The 16,379-nt window shown below is 31.9% G+C and overlaps 1 protein-coding gene across 6 annotated transcripts in view; it reads left to right on the forward strand.

Moving 5' to 3' along the window:
* RhoGEF2 (Rho guanine nucleotide exchange factor 2) overlaps nt 1-16,379 on the forward strand; it is a 1,010,441-nt gene that overhangs the window by 23,255 nt on the left and 970,807 nt on the right. For all 6 annotated transcript variants that reach the window (XM_075355529.1, XM_075355530.1, XM_075355526.1 and 3 more), the window contains one exon: nt 1,071-1,273. In XM_075355529.1, the coding sequence (XP_075211644.1) occupies nt 1,071-1,273 (203 nt within the window). The remainder of the gene's footprint in view (nt 1-1,070; nt 1,274-16,379) is intronic.

Below are 16,379 nucleotides of genomic sequence, written 5' to 3' on the forward strand. Positions count from 1 at the left end.
AACATTAAAAAAATCAAAATTAATTAAAACTATAACATATTTTTAAACATCACCGTGGTTAAGTGTAAGGAATTGGATATCCTCTGAAATTAAACATATAATTAAACCTGTCCAAAGAGTAGGCAATTATCGTTTGATGTATAAAGAAGTAATTGCAATTCAAGATACGTTGGGCGATCTAAACCAAAGATTAAAGCTAGAATAAATTAGCGTTTTGGTTATTAATATGGAACATTAGAGAAATTGCCGATATCCTAACATTATCTGAAACAAGATTAGTTTATTAGAAACGAGTTTTAAAAAATGTCCTAATAAAAAAGATTTAAAAGCTGGAAGACTTAATTTATCAGTTACGTGTAGAAACTTCATCATTGAATAACTGTAATGAACTAACATCTATTACCTTTGTATTTTAAATTAAAATTTATTGAACTTTTTGTTTTTTATCATATAAACATTCAACGGTCATCCCCTGCTTTAAATTCTGTTCAAGTGAGTGATATCTGCCTGATTGGGTTAAGATATCTCTATCTCTTGCGATAAACGTTTGTTATATCCAGTCCTATATAAGGAACGTACAGTAGGTCGGATTAGCAAATGGCAGTCTGAGTTGTAGGTTTCATTGGTTTAAATACTTTTCAGTCTCACTTTATGCTTTCTGTTGTAATTACCTAAAAATGGAAGTGATTATTTGAATGTGTGTAAGTGAACAGCTGATTTTTTGTATGTTTAACTTTCGAGAACTCGTTTTGCAATGTTTTACTTTTTTTTTATAAAGTAAAATTTGAAAGATAAACCTTTGTTAAGTGACCGAAAGATTTTAATAGTTTTTCAAGCAGTAGGACGTACAGGTAAAGTATTGTACTAAGTTTCTGCTTGGAAAGTTTGAGAAAAGTATCTAACAAACTTTTAGACGATATGCTTGCTTTTTATTAGGTATTTGATTATAATTTTTACATTAATTTAATAAATCAGTTATAATAAATTCATTAAATAACGTATAATTCTGTTTTTTTAATAAATTAATACTTTTGACTACAATAAATTAATATTTTGTGTTATTTTTTCAGAGCGGGGGGACGGGGGTTGTCGAACGGGCCCTCGTTCAGGCGGCCCGGGGGGTCGCGGCCCATCTCGAGCACTAGTCTGCTGGAGGGGGGCTCCGGCCCCAACCACCTTTCTCACACGAAAATTATTGTCTATAAGGATGATAAAGGATACGGTATGAAAGTGTCTGGTGATAATCCGGTGTACGTTCAATCCGTCAAGGAAGGTAAGTTACTGACAATATGCTTTTATTACACATCTTTTCGCCCACATTTTAGAATAGAGGAATGTATGAATGATGATATTAAAGTTGACGTTTGTCGAATTGTTTATTATATCGTGATTATTTTCCGTGACCTTCAGTCCAACCGAAGGGCGGAGCGCTTGAATCCTCAGTATTACTTATAACTATTTTTGTAATATTGATCCGATCCGTTATCTAGATTACACGGCACAAATCTCCATTTAATATGGGTAATGTGTGATAATTTTCAGTCGCTCATTGCTGATTTTAAACTACTAAGATATTGAATAGCAATATACGAGTGTGTATATTCTGTAATGATTATTTTTTATCCAAGTTTAATACGAGGAATATTAAAGCCTTATCAAATTTATGAGTAGTAATTCATTTTTATTTGCGATTAAAGCAGTAGTTATTTTTCTGTTCTATTTCTAGATTTTTTATTTCGTTTACAGCGACGACATTGTTGATTATATTTATATATTTCATGTTATGTACTCTTATTGTTATCAGTCGGTTACTAATACACATTTTGAATGTTGGTTTATTTTATATTTATAATTTTCTTGTTATATAAATTTGTTTTTAATCAAACTGAATGATACAATAATTTTCTTAATTATAAATCGTAATTAAATTTGACGTTATATTTAATTTGACTGGCCTAATGAGAAGAATCGATTGATGTCTTTTATGAAAATCACTCCTATGATTTTAGAAGTACACAAATATATCATCTGACATTAATCTTTTCCGGATATAATGGAATATAATCTTAGCCTATGAGATAACATCAAAGGGTACGTAGATGAATATACGTTTTTAATACATTCTTGTTACTAAGAAAATGTATATAGAAGAAATTAATCTATCTTACAACTTCGTCAAATTTTGCGTTGTTGTTGCTTTTATAATTTAAAGTATGATGTTACTCGATTTATCCCGAGACCAGAATTCCAAGGGTTTGAACATTTAGAAGCTTTCTATATGTATTTCGTAGGGTTTTTTTTATTAGTTAACCGCACTTGTAAAGAAAATTTATATTAACAGATTATTAGGATGTTTTATGGATAAATATTCATGAATCCATAAATTGTGTGGATTTGGCGTTCCGTAATCCTCTTTTAATCAGAAACTTGCCCAAAGGAAGATTGTTTCCTAAAAAGAGTCTGCTCTACGTTGAAGCGAAGGCAAATAAAATTCGATCACTCTGTATCCGAACGACCTTTTCGTTTTTGATCCATTTTTATTAAAAAAGAAAACAAAATATTTTTTGTTTCGAGAGAATACCTTAATGATTTCCATGTTTGCACGTGTCTTTCGAATGTACAAACTTTACTAATCGATACTAACTTTTTATCTAGAATGTTTTATCCATAATTAACACCACGTAAAAGTAATTGTTACAGTGTAATTTTGTGGTTTACGTGAGATGTTAAATATACACGATCGGTTCAGTAACACTACTGTAATTGGTTATACTGCTTTATTAAGTAGCATCAGCTTATTATTTGCATCATATCTGTTTCGCTTCGTTGAGTATAGGCTATTTTAATTAGTTTAATCACTGAAATTATTTGGTCGCTTGATTATTTTATTTATGTACCGTACCCGATCCAATAGTTGTTATATTGTGATAATTCCGGTTATCCGATTTTAACGTTACGTTAGTTTCGTCTTCGCGCTAACTTTGTGTTTCTTTTATGTATAGCCTATTGTGCAATGTAATAAAAATAATAATAATAATATGGGATCTTTGTACATAGATTGTTTCGTTGTAGGTTATAAAACTAAATTGGGTTCGGCGATTGCTATTTTTCTGTATAAGACCGACCAATCCTAAAAAACTGTTGTTGAATTAATCCGACCGATTTACCATAAATGTAACAATACCTTAAGTGGGTTCGAACCAGTCGTACAGAATCAGTAAATAGATTGTATAGTTATTAGTCGACGTTGATAATTATAAATTATTACCAGCCGCATCGTTGACGAGATTTCTGATTTTTTTCAGAATTTTTGTTGCTCTTGATTTTACCTTTATTACACTTCTAAAAATATGTGGAACCGCTATACCAGAAGCGAGGCTTGGTTTTATTTTAATGATAACAGAATACTAACTTCTACCTTAAAAATTTCTGTGTGGTTTACGCGTATCTCCTGGCGATAGTTGTATTTTTTTCTTGTGTGTTATTCAAAATATCTACAGATTCTTATGAAAATTATTAATTTAACAGATTGATAAAATTTAAATAAATTAAAAGTCTAAAGTAAAACTATCTCGTAAAATACCGCTGTTTTCTTTGACTTGCTAATTTTTTTTTTAAGTAATCTTGGCTGGAATACGTTAAAAAAGTGTAAGGCAGCGAAAAACTAAATCCTAAACCTTTTGAGCATTACGTAAAATGACCGATGCAATGTAACTTTTCGGGTGTTTTTCTGATTTGTAAAAAAGAGTTATGGTAAATAAAATTGGTAAAAATGTTTCTGATTTGGACATTATTCATTTAGAAAAGGAATTAAAAATTAGAAAGCTTAGTTTAAGTGTGTTTGTGTTGATTTTCAGTCATTATATATTTTACCTCCTTGAAGAGTTAATGAAAAGAGAAAAGTAAAAAAAAAAAATTGTGTTTTTGTGATTTTAAAGAATTAAGGGATTTTCTCCTTGACTTATGAACTTTTTTCTATCTCATCTTACTGGAAAACCCCATTCCAACATCTAAAAGAAGATGGAGTAGAGATCTTATGTAAATTAAGTGGTTAATAATTTAAGTAATTTTTTTAGCTGTCTATGTACAATTTTTTTTTAGTACACATAATTTTAAATTCATAAGCAAAAATATATCATCGAATTCAATTTATGTATCTTATCAGTCTTTGATTAGTTCCTGCTATTACGCATTACTTTTTTTTTTTAGTATTATTTCTTTATTATTGAAGATCTTGTACATAAATGCGAAAATTTGTCTGTTAGTTTGTATAAGCATCACGCGGGAACCAACAACAGATCCCTTTCAAATTTGCAGGGTACATTCGTGTTATCCAACGGAAGGATTTAAGCCATATATCGAAAACCTAGCTCCTAGGGGGTGAAGTTGTTAATTAAATATATTAATTAATGAAAAATAAATTAATCCATTTAGTTCATTGTTATACTTCTGTCACCTTGGCAACTGAGATAGGTTGTGGAGTTTTCCTCGTCAATGGTTTGTGCACTTTAGTTACCGTAGTTGATATTATTTTTTCTTTTGTAATGTAGCTTCTTTTTCAGATTTCTATAAAGCCTGAATACCTTAATGATTATTTATCAGTATTATTCTCTCGATCATGAGGATAACGAACATTGCGGTGGTCCAGGGACCGGAGCCTTCTGGATAGATGAGAATGGCGAGCAAAGCGAACTCTTTGACCATGGATTGGGCCCCATGACTCCTGGAGTTCACGGAGAGCCCATGGGACTCGCCTGGGTCGACCTGGGCCCCGGGGTTTCAGGAGGCTCCGCTCTCTAACTAGACGGTCGGGGGAGCACGTGAACCCGACTGGCTAGGATAAAATGAGATTTACGTATTAATTTCTTTTTAAAATAAAAAAGAAGGAAACAACGCAAAAATCCACGTTAAAATCTATATTATATTTATGTTTTCGCATCTGTTGAAGAGTAAATGAATAATTATTTCTGGAAATTTCTTGATTCTAAATGGGGGGAAAATCATATGAATTGTAAGATGGGATTCTGTATTTGGTAAACATATACATTGGCTTCAAAAATAGTGAATTATATTTTTTAAAGCTTAGATTTAACTAATTCATAACATTATAATCTTTTTTCTTCGTTGCTGTTTTCAAATTATTTCTCGAATGGATTTTAAGTTAATCAATATTTGTTTCTAAATTTATTGTAATTATTTATGTTAATATTTTCACGATTATATATTTTTTAAGATCTATTTTTTATGCGTGATATTGTTTCGAAATCTTATTACTTTTAAATCAATTTTTTAACGTTTTTACCTCCTTGTTCAAAGTAAAGGAGGTATTGTGATCGCGAAAAATTTGGCTTTTCAGATTTCAACGGAAATATCTATTTTGACCATCCCTGAATCCATTTTGACTACTTTAGACTTGGCGTCTGTACGTAGGTATGTATCTCGTATAACTCAAAAACGATTAGCCGTAGGATGTTGAAATTTTGGATTTGTAACAGTTGTAACATCTAATTGTGCACCTCCCATTTTGATTGCAATCGACTGAACCAAAACTGTCCAAAAAAGTTCAAAATCCAAAAGATTGGATTTATTACTTTTTCTTAACTGCAGTAATAAACTCTCATAGAGAGAGCTTTTCAGCGATATATCATTAGTAGTACTTATTTTTCATTAGTTATAGAGTTATAGCAAAATAAAATGTTAATTGAAATATTTGCATCTTCGGGGAGGGCACCGGTTCAAATCAGATTTCATCTACTTTTTTTTTTAATTTAAATATATTTATTTATTGATAATTATTAACCCGAGAATGTAAAATAATTTGAAAAAAAAAATTGTAAAAAAAATCTGCAGTTACGCGTATTAGTGAAATAAAATTTTATGTACTTTTAATAATATGTGTATGCAATTTAATAGGCATTATTACATATGTGTATATGTAATAGCTTTGGTGAAACATCTGATTATTTAATATTAATTGAAAATTATAATTAGAATCGTATTATTTTTGGATTTTCTAGTTTAATTATTTTGGAATTTCTGTTTAATTTTATCTACATTAACTACAGGATGACTGAAAAATAGACCCTCGCAAGAACAGCATATACACTGAGGCATACATGTCCGATCTTTAAAAAATTGTTATCTTTTAGTTCATTACTGCTCCGGCAATTGTGTAACTGTCCACTTTATTAAAGAATTGGAGGATCGTATCTCACTTTCAAATGAAGTATACAAAAAATGTGTATACGTAATTTAATAGGCGTACAAGGAAGTCATGTGATGTCCTCATCAGATTTTTTAAATTTTTATTATTATTTTTTTATAATATATGACTTACTTGGATGAATTTCAAACGATTTTGGTTTTTCGGTTTGAAGAAAAGAGCATCGGTAGTCCGACATAATTTACTTTTCAGTAGAATTATTTTTGTAGATAGATTGCATCTACCGAAATAGAACCCTTTTATTGTTCCCATTTCAAATCTGCTGAATTTCATTATTCTATTTCTTCGAGAAGTACCCCACTTTGATGCGGAGAAAGAACAGAACCAGTATTTAATTTCTGTATAAGATATTTACCACTTGTTATTTTGATTGTTCGGTTAGTTGTTAATAGACCTCTAGTGTTTTGTCAGTATTTTAAAAAGCCCTGTTTTCTTCTGAGTTTGGCTAGTTTTTTAGGACATTCCTCCCTGATTCTTTTTTTCGTGCGCACACTTGTATACAGACTTTTAAATAATTTATCTTGAATTTTTATTTTTAATTACGTGTAACTGTTAGTAATATAATGGCAGTCCTAAATACAGAAGTGAGCTCACTGAGAGTCGGTGACCCACATTCTCTTGTACACATACCTCGTATTTCTTTGGAACACTTACGGTGAAGTAATTTGCGTCAGACACGGCATGGTCAATTTGTATGGAATTTTTAGCGGATGTGAATAGGTTGTAGGTTATATACTTAGCTCTATTGTCACGCATATACCGCCGCCTTATTATTTGAACCATAATAATGTACGTTTCAGTCTATGCTGAAAAATTAAAACCGATGTCATTTTACGTCACAAAATAAAACTTATAATTACAATGTTTAGGTTTTTAATGTTTGTTTTGTAAATATCGTTGTTGAGTCTTTTATGATTGCAAGTAGTTATTAGTATATTATTGGGAAAAATTCTGTGTTATTTTTTGTTTTTTGTCTTTTTTTTTAAAGAGCACCTGCTGCGTTACTTTTTGGCTGTAGATATGTTGCTTCTAAGTAATTATGTTTTACAAAACTGTGTTCTTATGATAGGTCTATGTCATTTAAATAAAATTGTTTAACGGTTGCGATGTATTACCCACTTAAAACTTAGTTTAATCCTTAAGTATCCTTAATCCTTACTAATTAATCCTTACTATCTAAGGTACTAGGGACTTTGCGAAAAATTTTAATCTATCAAAAGACATATTTTCTGTTCTACCCGAAATCTGTCTTCTCAAAATTTAAAATGTTTACGATATCCTATTCATGTTTATAGCCGATTAAATATGTATATTTTATAAAAATTGTAAAGGTATTTTTTACATTTTGCCACTTACTTAATTCCTAGCTGGTGTCTGAATTTGGATCGATTCCTAAGCCCATACGCTGCTGTGGGTGCCAATGGTTGTCTGATTTCATTAACAAGACGCTTCCATGCATGGGGATCCATGGTCGTTGTCCTGGCTTCGTTAAGGTTTAGCCTGCGTTTTTTTTTATGTCATCATCGATCTGCTTGATCCACGTTTTCTTTGGAGCTGTTCTTTGGACTCTAATAGGTGGGTCGTCATACCAGAGGAGTTTGTATGCTAGTCTGTTTCCACTGATTCTGCAGACATGGCCAAACCATCGCAGTCTTCGTGTTTGAGTCTGTTCCTCGACTGTTGGCTGTTGATCGCAGCGATAACGTATATCCTCATTTCGGATATGATCGCGAAGTGAAACTCTGATGATCTGGCGTAGTTATCGCATTTGGAATTTTAAGTTTGGTAACGTCTACCTTAAGTAGTGACTACGTTTCTGCTCCGTACAACCAAATCGGCAGGATCAGGGTCCCGAAAAGACGAACTCGGATCTTCAACAAGATGAGGACCCGATTTTTTACATTTTACGGTTTAACAAAAACAAAGTGCAATTTAGCACAAAAACATTTTTTTTATTAGCATGGAATTAAAAAAAATTAGTTAAAAAATTAAATTTCCTCAGCTACTAACGTGCTAGTCTCTATTCTCGATTTCTGGACATTTCATACTTATTTTATTGTACTCGATACAGGTTTTTTTTTAAGTGAGTAGCATAAATAATAACTAACCCTATTTTTGCTCGATTCATACCATATCTGATTTTTTATCGGTCGATCTTTCATTGGAATCTTCTTTATGGCGATATCAATTTCCTAGATACTTCAGATAGATTTTCGAAGTTGACACTATTTTTTTAATATGAAGCTTGCTCAATCACCCTAGGTTGTCCAAGCCGCTTGACGAGTGTATAGTTAAATCTTGCCGTTCTATCTTTTTTAAAACAGGACTACTGAATGTCATGTAAGAATTTATTCAACACATATCCAATAAACCATAAAACACAGCCGTTGCCCTTGTTTTAGTTCTACAATCCGCATACGATTTCGTACACTTTTCTTTCACTCCCTCTTTTGTCTTGTTTCGTTCAGTTTAGGTTTCCTAAGGACAGCATCTCAGGAATGGTCGAACTGAAAATGTACAAGACTACACTTCATTTACACTCATACATATCATCCTCTGAAGAATTATCTAAACGGTAGTTACCGGAGGCTAAACAGGAAAAAAGAGAGCATAAATGACTGTAATATAGCTGTTTTATCCTTTTTATGTATATGTGGTATATGTAGTTAAATCCGCGGTGAATACGTTCAAACTTCCTTCGATAGGAATTTAATAAAATACCTATTTAACTTTCTTATTTTTCTTTACCGATCAATGATTTTTGTTTTCGTATGTTGTTAATGTTTCCCATGTTGTTAAACTGTTGTTTATAACGATGTTATCACTATCTATTAATCTATTGTGACAAATAAGACGTAAAAATTAGAATAAAATTCGAACACGGATAATCTACATAAAATCTAAATAATTCCCGAGACATATCTGTCATTCATATCGACAGAGCTACTGACAATTTTAACATGATTTTTTAATACAGATAGTAAATTCGTATTGTTTTGCGTTTATTTGTTTGTAGCATTTAAAAAATATATATCTCGTTTAAAAAAGAAATAAAATTTGCTGTTTATCTGGGCTAAATGTATTGAGGTGTCTGTCCATTTATAGAAAAGAATCTAAATTATACCGACCTTGTTATTACTGTAATACAATGTTCGTATATTTCTAGAAACATATGGTGTTCTAGATGAGTAATTATGAAATTGGCGATCAGTTCCGTCCCCTTTTAGATGCGCTCATTATCGGGTAATGATCGGTGCGTAACAAATTGAACAATTTAACGGTACAGAATAAAAATTTGTTATTTATTTGTTTCCATTACAGATTCTTATCTAGAATTAAAAGTACTTGTTTTGGGTAAAACAGAATTTAGAAGTACAATTCTAATTTATTGTTGTAATTTTTTTTTATTGTCTGGTAACAAAGTTTATTTGTTGTTACGCATTTCTTTGTACATTTTGTTCTTATAAAACGTCACGATCGCTGCCAGTTGTTAGACCTTTATTTATTGTTTTTACCTGTTTTCTTTCTTCTCTGAAACAAAAATTAGCTTCCAAAAGAAATTTCGTGTACATTTAATCTTCCCGTTAAAGCCCATCAGGGCAAGAACGGGAGTGGGGGCGGGGGGTGGCGACCGGGGTGTCTTCCCGTTCGGGGTTTGGATGTAGATTTTATCTAGTGAAAATTAATCGAATAAAACATAAACGGCTACGGCTCTGGAATTGACCTTGAGAAATACGTATAAGCTGTACGTTATTTGATGTATAATGTACGTTTTCTTCTTTATTTCCGTACTGTTTTTTGTTTTATTTCTTGTAATTAAAAGTACTAAAGTTAGTTTTGTGATCCAAATCTGTGTTTTTTCTGTTACATTAAACTTTTATTTTTATTATTGTTTAACTGCTCTGTTTTTTTATTGAGGTAAATAGGCTGATGGAAAGTTACTTCAAGTAACTACGATTAATGTCAGTGTCAATTGGTATAGAAAATCAGTCGTTAGACTGCTTTTATTTTCTTTAAAATTGTAATTTTGTAACGATTTTATCTTTACCATTGTTGTTGGTATAAAGAATAAAAAACTGGTAGGAATTTAAAATTAATTCCCTGTCCATCCGTCCTATCTACTCCGTGTCAAATGAGCTTTCACTTTATTGCTTTATACTGTGCCAGGTTTTCTTGGCAGTGGATTATTCTTTCTCATCGTATGTAAGTAATTTAAAAGTGTAAAAGGATGTTTATTGTATTATTTACGCGTTCACTGCAATTTATGTTGTTCGAAGCATATGTGGGCAAATTAATATTCAGTGATTATCGTGAATTTATAAAATCGAACTTTCATAGACTCGTTACTGTGCAAACTATCCTGTAGTTAAACCGATATCGTATTACTGTTGTGGATGACTTCGTTATATTGTACTGAATTCCTTCTTTTTTTTTTTTAATTGTAACGTTTTCAGAATAGAATGACTTTAATTAGACGTAAAATTTGGTAAGCGTAATAATTTATTTAAGTTTCCACATATATTGGAAGCGTAATAAAAAAACTTAGATTAGATCATCTCTCGGCGATTAATTTTTGTGTTAATTTAGTGAAATTCTAGGAATGGTCGAAAAGTTTTCTTAAGGAAGCCTGAACCTCGCTTCAAGTTGCTATTTAAAACCTAAAAACAGTTTGTGCAAGATGTTTTAATGCGGTTTATGCTTTTCCGTAGATCACCCCAACGATTTTTATGATTAGTAACATGCCGTTTCCAGCACGATTGACCGCTCCCTGGTTACTCGCAGGATTTTTAGTGGATTGGATTCTCGTCGCTTGGGAGAACATGAGGCGCTCCTTTAGGGTTGTTTGTCGCCTTTTATTTTTGCGAGTAGGAAAGAAAATCGTTCTCTTCTGTGAGTAGGTTTTCCGTCTTGACCCACCGGGTTGGTCTAGTGGTGAACGCGTCTTCCCAAATCAGCTGATTTGGAGGTCGTGAGTTTCAGCGTTCAAGTCCTAGTAAAGTCAGTTATTTTTATACGGATTTGAATACTAGATCGTGGGTACCGGTGTTCTTTCAAAACACCGGTTTCAATTAACCGTGGTTAATTGAAACCCGGTTGAATTTCAATTAACCACACATCTCAGGAATGGTCCAACTGAGATTGTACAAGACTACACTTCATTTACACTCATACATATCATTCTCATTCATCCTCTGAAGTAATATCTGAACGGTAATTCTGGTTAGGATTCGTGAAGTTCTATGAGTTATGCGGTCTTGATATCTGTATTGTTTCACGGTGGCGACTTTGCCTACAAACCTGTTCGGGGACTGTTCTATCCCGGTGGCTTTACAATAACCTCGGTCTGAGCGTGAGGTGTTTATGGGTTAAAGCAAAGTCTACTAATCCATCCCGATATGTGGGAGATAGTAATAAGATTGAATTGCCCAAATTAGAGAATCATTGAGGAGTATGTATAACGCGATGTAGAAGAAATCCTCTTACAAGACACGATAGATAGGAAAAAACGTAAAAAATGTATTTTTTATCAGACATAATGATACTCTTAAGATCGGTATAATTTAAATTACTTGAAAGAAACGGGTAATATTTACCCGTGACTATCCGCAGTACGCTTGATAAAATTAAACGCTCAGTTATATCTTTAAAAAAAATTGTTACAGAATGTGGGAAAAGTTGGTGATCGGGATCACAAAGAACAAAAGAAAAATCTGTGATGCGGCGTAACAAGTGAACCATACTCTGTTTTCCTGATAGGTCTTTGAATATAGTCCCTTTATCTTCCGAGCGAATTTCTCTAATATTACCTTAATTATTACAAGTAGACGCTATGATCATTTGATTTAAAAAATCGTGCTTGACTCATAGGCTTACTTAACCAGAAGTTCTTCAAATTAAAGTAGTGGATTAATCAGTTCCGTGAACGTAGGTATTATTTTTCGATCTATTTCATGGCCTAACCTTTTTTTTTTTAAATTATTAATTATATTTCAGATGTTAATTTAAATGTTATATTATTATTTTAATAATCACCGATGAGATTTCTATTTCAAAAATTAGTAAACAGAAATATAATTTAATTTTTTAATGGATGATAGTTGTGTAGGATCCCTTTATGATCCTGTTTAATAAAAGTGTATTTTACACTTGCTATATCTATGATGTCGTATAGGTTGATCATTATCTAAATTAACTTGAACGACGATTATTTTCATATTGGTTAAATTTGATTTTTTGTTTTTATTTGTTATGTTAACGGTTAACATAACGGTTGTTATGTTAAATTAAATAAATATTTATTTTTAAAAAAACAACAATTTTTATGTACGTAGCTAATTTTCTAAACTAGTTTTTCTTTACAAGATTTCTTTGTTTTGTGTTAAGTAGGTTTAAGAGTGAAGTTATGCATGCGAAATTCACGTCCTAGTTTTTAATTCGTTCATTGCTGTTATTCACTTGTTCATATACACTTACTGTTCCTGCAATCGTCTTTATTACATTATTACGTGTTACATTCTGCATATAATTGTTCTCAGTATTAAAAAAAATAAGAAAATTAGTTATCTCTTATGTAATAATTAATATCTTGCTTTACAGTTTTTATAATATTGCTGTTTTTTATGACTTTAATGAGTTTATTCTTTACATGATTAAAAAATAACTATAACTTGACAATTAATAATTACCAAGTTGTAAATGCATTTCTGTATTTTTGGTAATATGACTATTTCACTGTTATAAGCGATTTATAATGTTATTTTTATAAATTATTTCTGTAGTAAATTACCAGAAGATTTTTTTTGTATTGAATTTAAAAAACCTGCTTATTAGGCTGTGTAATGAAGAATTCATCTAAAATATAGTTATCAATTTTTTATGACGTTAAATGTAATATTAGTTTGAATTTATAGTGACCCTAAAATTCGTCGTTTTCATTATTTACCCATTTTTCCTATATATTATTATTTTTCTATAAAATTACTCGTAGTATAATGATGAAAGATGGATTTACAAGGTCAAGTCAAAAAGTAAAGTGAAATTAAAAAATCAATATATTTATTTGTATTTAAATAAATGATACATGCGTTATATTTTAACATAATCCCCTCCTATTTCTATGTACTTAGTCCATCTTTTAACGAGCTTTTGAATTCCTTGCTGGAGAAAGTCTTCGGTCTGGTGTGCAGAAACCTTTTCACTGCTTCTATGGCCTCTTCATCAAATCGATAATGATTTCCTCGCAATTCTTCTTTTAATGGGCCAAAAAGATGATAATCGCTTGAAGCCAGGTCCGGACTGTATGGAGGGTGGTCCAGCAGCTGAAAACCAAGATCTTGAAGGCAAAAGACTGTGTTTTTGGCCGTATGAGGTCGAGCGTAAGCTCAATCTCATACAGAATAACTCTTGAAGCAAAATCACCCCCTTAGAAAGTTTACCAGGTCTTTTGGATTTTATTTTTTGCTTCAGTAAACGGAATAGCTCACAGCAGTTGTCACTGTTTACTGATTGACCTTTAGTTGTGAAGTAAACCAAACAAAAGTGAACCTTCCAGATCCCAGAATATCGTCATCATCACCTTTCCTGCAGACATCTGAGTTTTGAACTTTTTTGCTGCGGGAGATGAAGGTTGTTTCCACACTAAACTTTGTCGCTTACTCTCGGGTTCAAAATGATGGACTGATGTCTCATCAGCGGTTATTATTCGCTTAAGAAATGAATCTCCTTCATCTTCGTAACGTTTCAAAAGTTTCTGGGAAATTTCCAAACGATTCTCTTCGTAGATGCTGGTGTCAATTAACGTGGAACCCAGCGAGCATAGACTTTTCGTAAGTTTAAAGAATCATGGGTGATTGAAAATGCTGAGCCGTAGCTTATATTCAACTCACTTGCAATGTCATCAACTGCAATTTCTCCATTACAGAAAATCATTTGTTAACCGCTTCAATTGCTGTGGAAGGCCTACCTTGTTCCTGTTCATCACAAAAGTCCTACCATCTTTAAAGCGATCAATCCATTCGTAGATCTTGCTTCCACTCAAACAACTCTCTCCATATTGCTGCTTCATTCCACGAATAATCTCTGCTGTTTCACTCCTTCTGAACTGAGGAAACGTATCGCTGCTCGCCTTTCTTCCGTGGTGCAGTCAGACAAAGGAGCACTCATTTTAAACAGACTTTTAAACACAATCACAAATAGCTAACAATGAAATAACACTTTCAGTGAACAGCTGATTAGTTGTAGCAGAACAATCATTGCTGCCATACATGTGATTGGGAGGGAAATCAAAATTTCCCTTTACTTTTTGACTTGTCGTCGTACTTTTAAAAACTCACCTTTTCCGAGTTGAATAATGTTAATATATATAGTGAATTTGTTTCTTTGTAACTTGTATTTATATTAAATAACTAAAATGTTAGCAGTAAACCTTAAAGGAAGTGATAGCCAGATAATTCTGGCAAGGAGTTTATGATCATAGGTGTTTGATTGTGCAAGGATAACGAGGACTTTGCAAACAAGGAAGGGTCCAGATGGTCCAGTCACCTCTGCGCTCCCTCTACCTCGAATTTGTTACTGTTTTATGTATTTTAATTTATTAATCGTTGTATCACATTAAGTATTTAAATTTTCTTTCAGATTTATTTATTATTTACGTTACAACTAAGTTTTAAATTAAAATATGTACTATCACCAGGACGATAAAAATAGATTTGAAAACAAATTGATTAGATTTTGTATGAGCCCGTGGACAAAGGATTGACTGGTTAGACGCACGGACCCGTTAAGTAATAAGAATAAAAGAAAATTGGAAGCTTTGATATATATTTATTCATAAAAAGCTAGATAAAAAGTGCGAGGAATGACGAAATAGAATAAAGTTGGTGAGGAAAGCAACATAATTAAGATTGAAGTGAGTAGGAACAGGATAGGGAATTGAATAGAAGGTTGCTTTGGAAGAATTATTTGATGGTAGAGAGTTGATATAGCGTTGCTACGAACACAAAGAAGTGGGGAATGTATTTCTTAGATAGTTATTAGTACCGTAAACAGAAGTCCTCGTACATTTTGTTCTGAATTTAATACGCTTAGATTAACATCTACACTGTAACTGAACTAATGAAGAGAAAACAGTACAAAATTGAATCTTCGATCATATTTGATCGTGGAAGTTAGCCAATGACGAAAATAGACTTACTATTCTGGCAGATGTTACGTTACTGGTACGGGACATTATCGACTGATGACTGCCACGGAAGTCTTTTCTTCCCACAGCTATATACAAAAATGTACAAAGAAGTTAATAATATTTACAAAATACAATGAGGACCCTTGGAGCAGTGTTTCTGTGAGCGAAGAGTAACGGTTCTTCTTGGACCGTCTGCAGTTTTACACATCATCCAGGATATAGCAATTAACCTTCTGCAAAATTTCATAAAAATCGAAAAACCAGTTTCCTCATTTATGTATCATAAACAGACAAAATCCGAATTAAAACAGGATCTCGCTTCGTTCGCTCACCCAACGAAAGATTTATTGGATTCCCAATTTGATTTCTTCTATTTTAGATTAAAAATAATTAGTAAATATTACCGATCTATTATATAACAATCAATACCCTTATAGTTTAGGTCCTTTCATATTAATTCAGTCGTTTCATATCTATCAGTTTGCTGCCTCACCAATTTTTACAATCTAGTCAAAACAAAAACTTGATAAACTCCCTTCAATATTCTCTGTAATTCATTAATTATTTTAAATAAGTGTGTCTTGACGATCAATTTATTAACAGAAAATAATAAATGTATGTGTTTAAATGTTCGCAAATTTGAATTACTCCCTATTAATAAAATTACGACTTCCATCGCAGACAAAAGTTATTGTATTAATTCGTAATATATTATCAATTTCTTTTTGGTACAAGTATATATTCCACACGATTACGATTATGAGTGTAATTTCCGTATCCCTTTATTGTAAATAAAGAAAATGAATCTCTCATCTGATGTTCAATTCGAAACTATATTCTACATTGTTAGGTATATATATTTAATTGTTCGCATAGAAAACGTTTTAAATTTGCAGTCTCTTTCTGGTTTTGGCCTATTAATTTATTCAGATGTAAGTTTAATTAGGCCTATAATGACATGTGTTGTGAATG

This window comes from Lycorma delicatula, chromosome 2 (genome assembly GCF_047948215.1).
Source record: "Lycorma delicatula isolate Av1 chromosome 2, ASM4794821v1, whole genome shotgun sequence".
Lineage (NCBI taxonomy): Eukaryota > Metazoa > Arthropoda > Insecta > Hemiptera > Fulgoridae > Lycorma > Lycorma delicatula.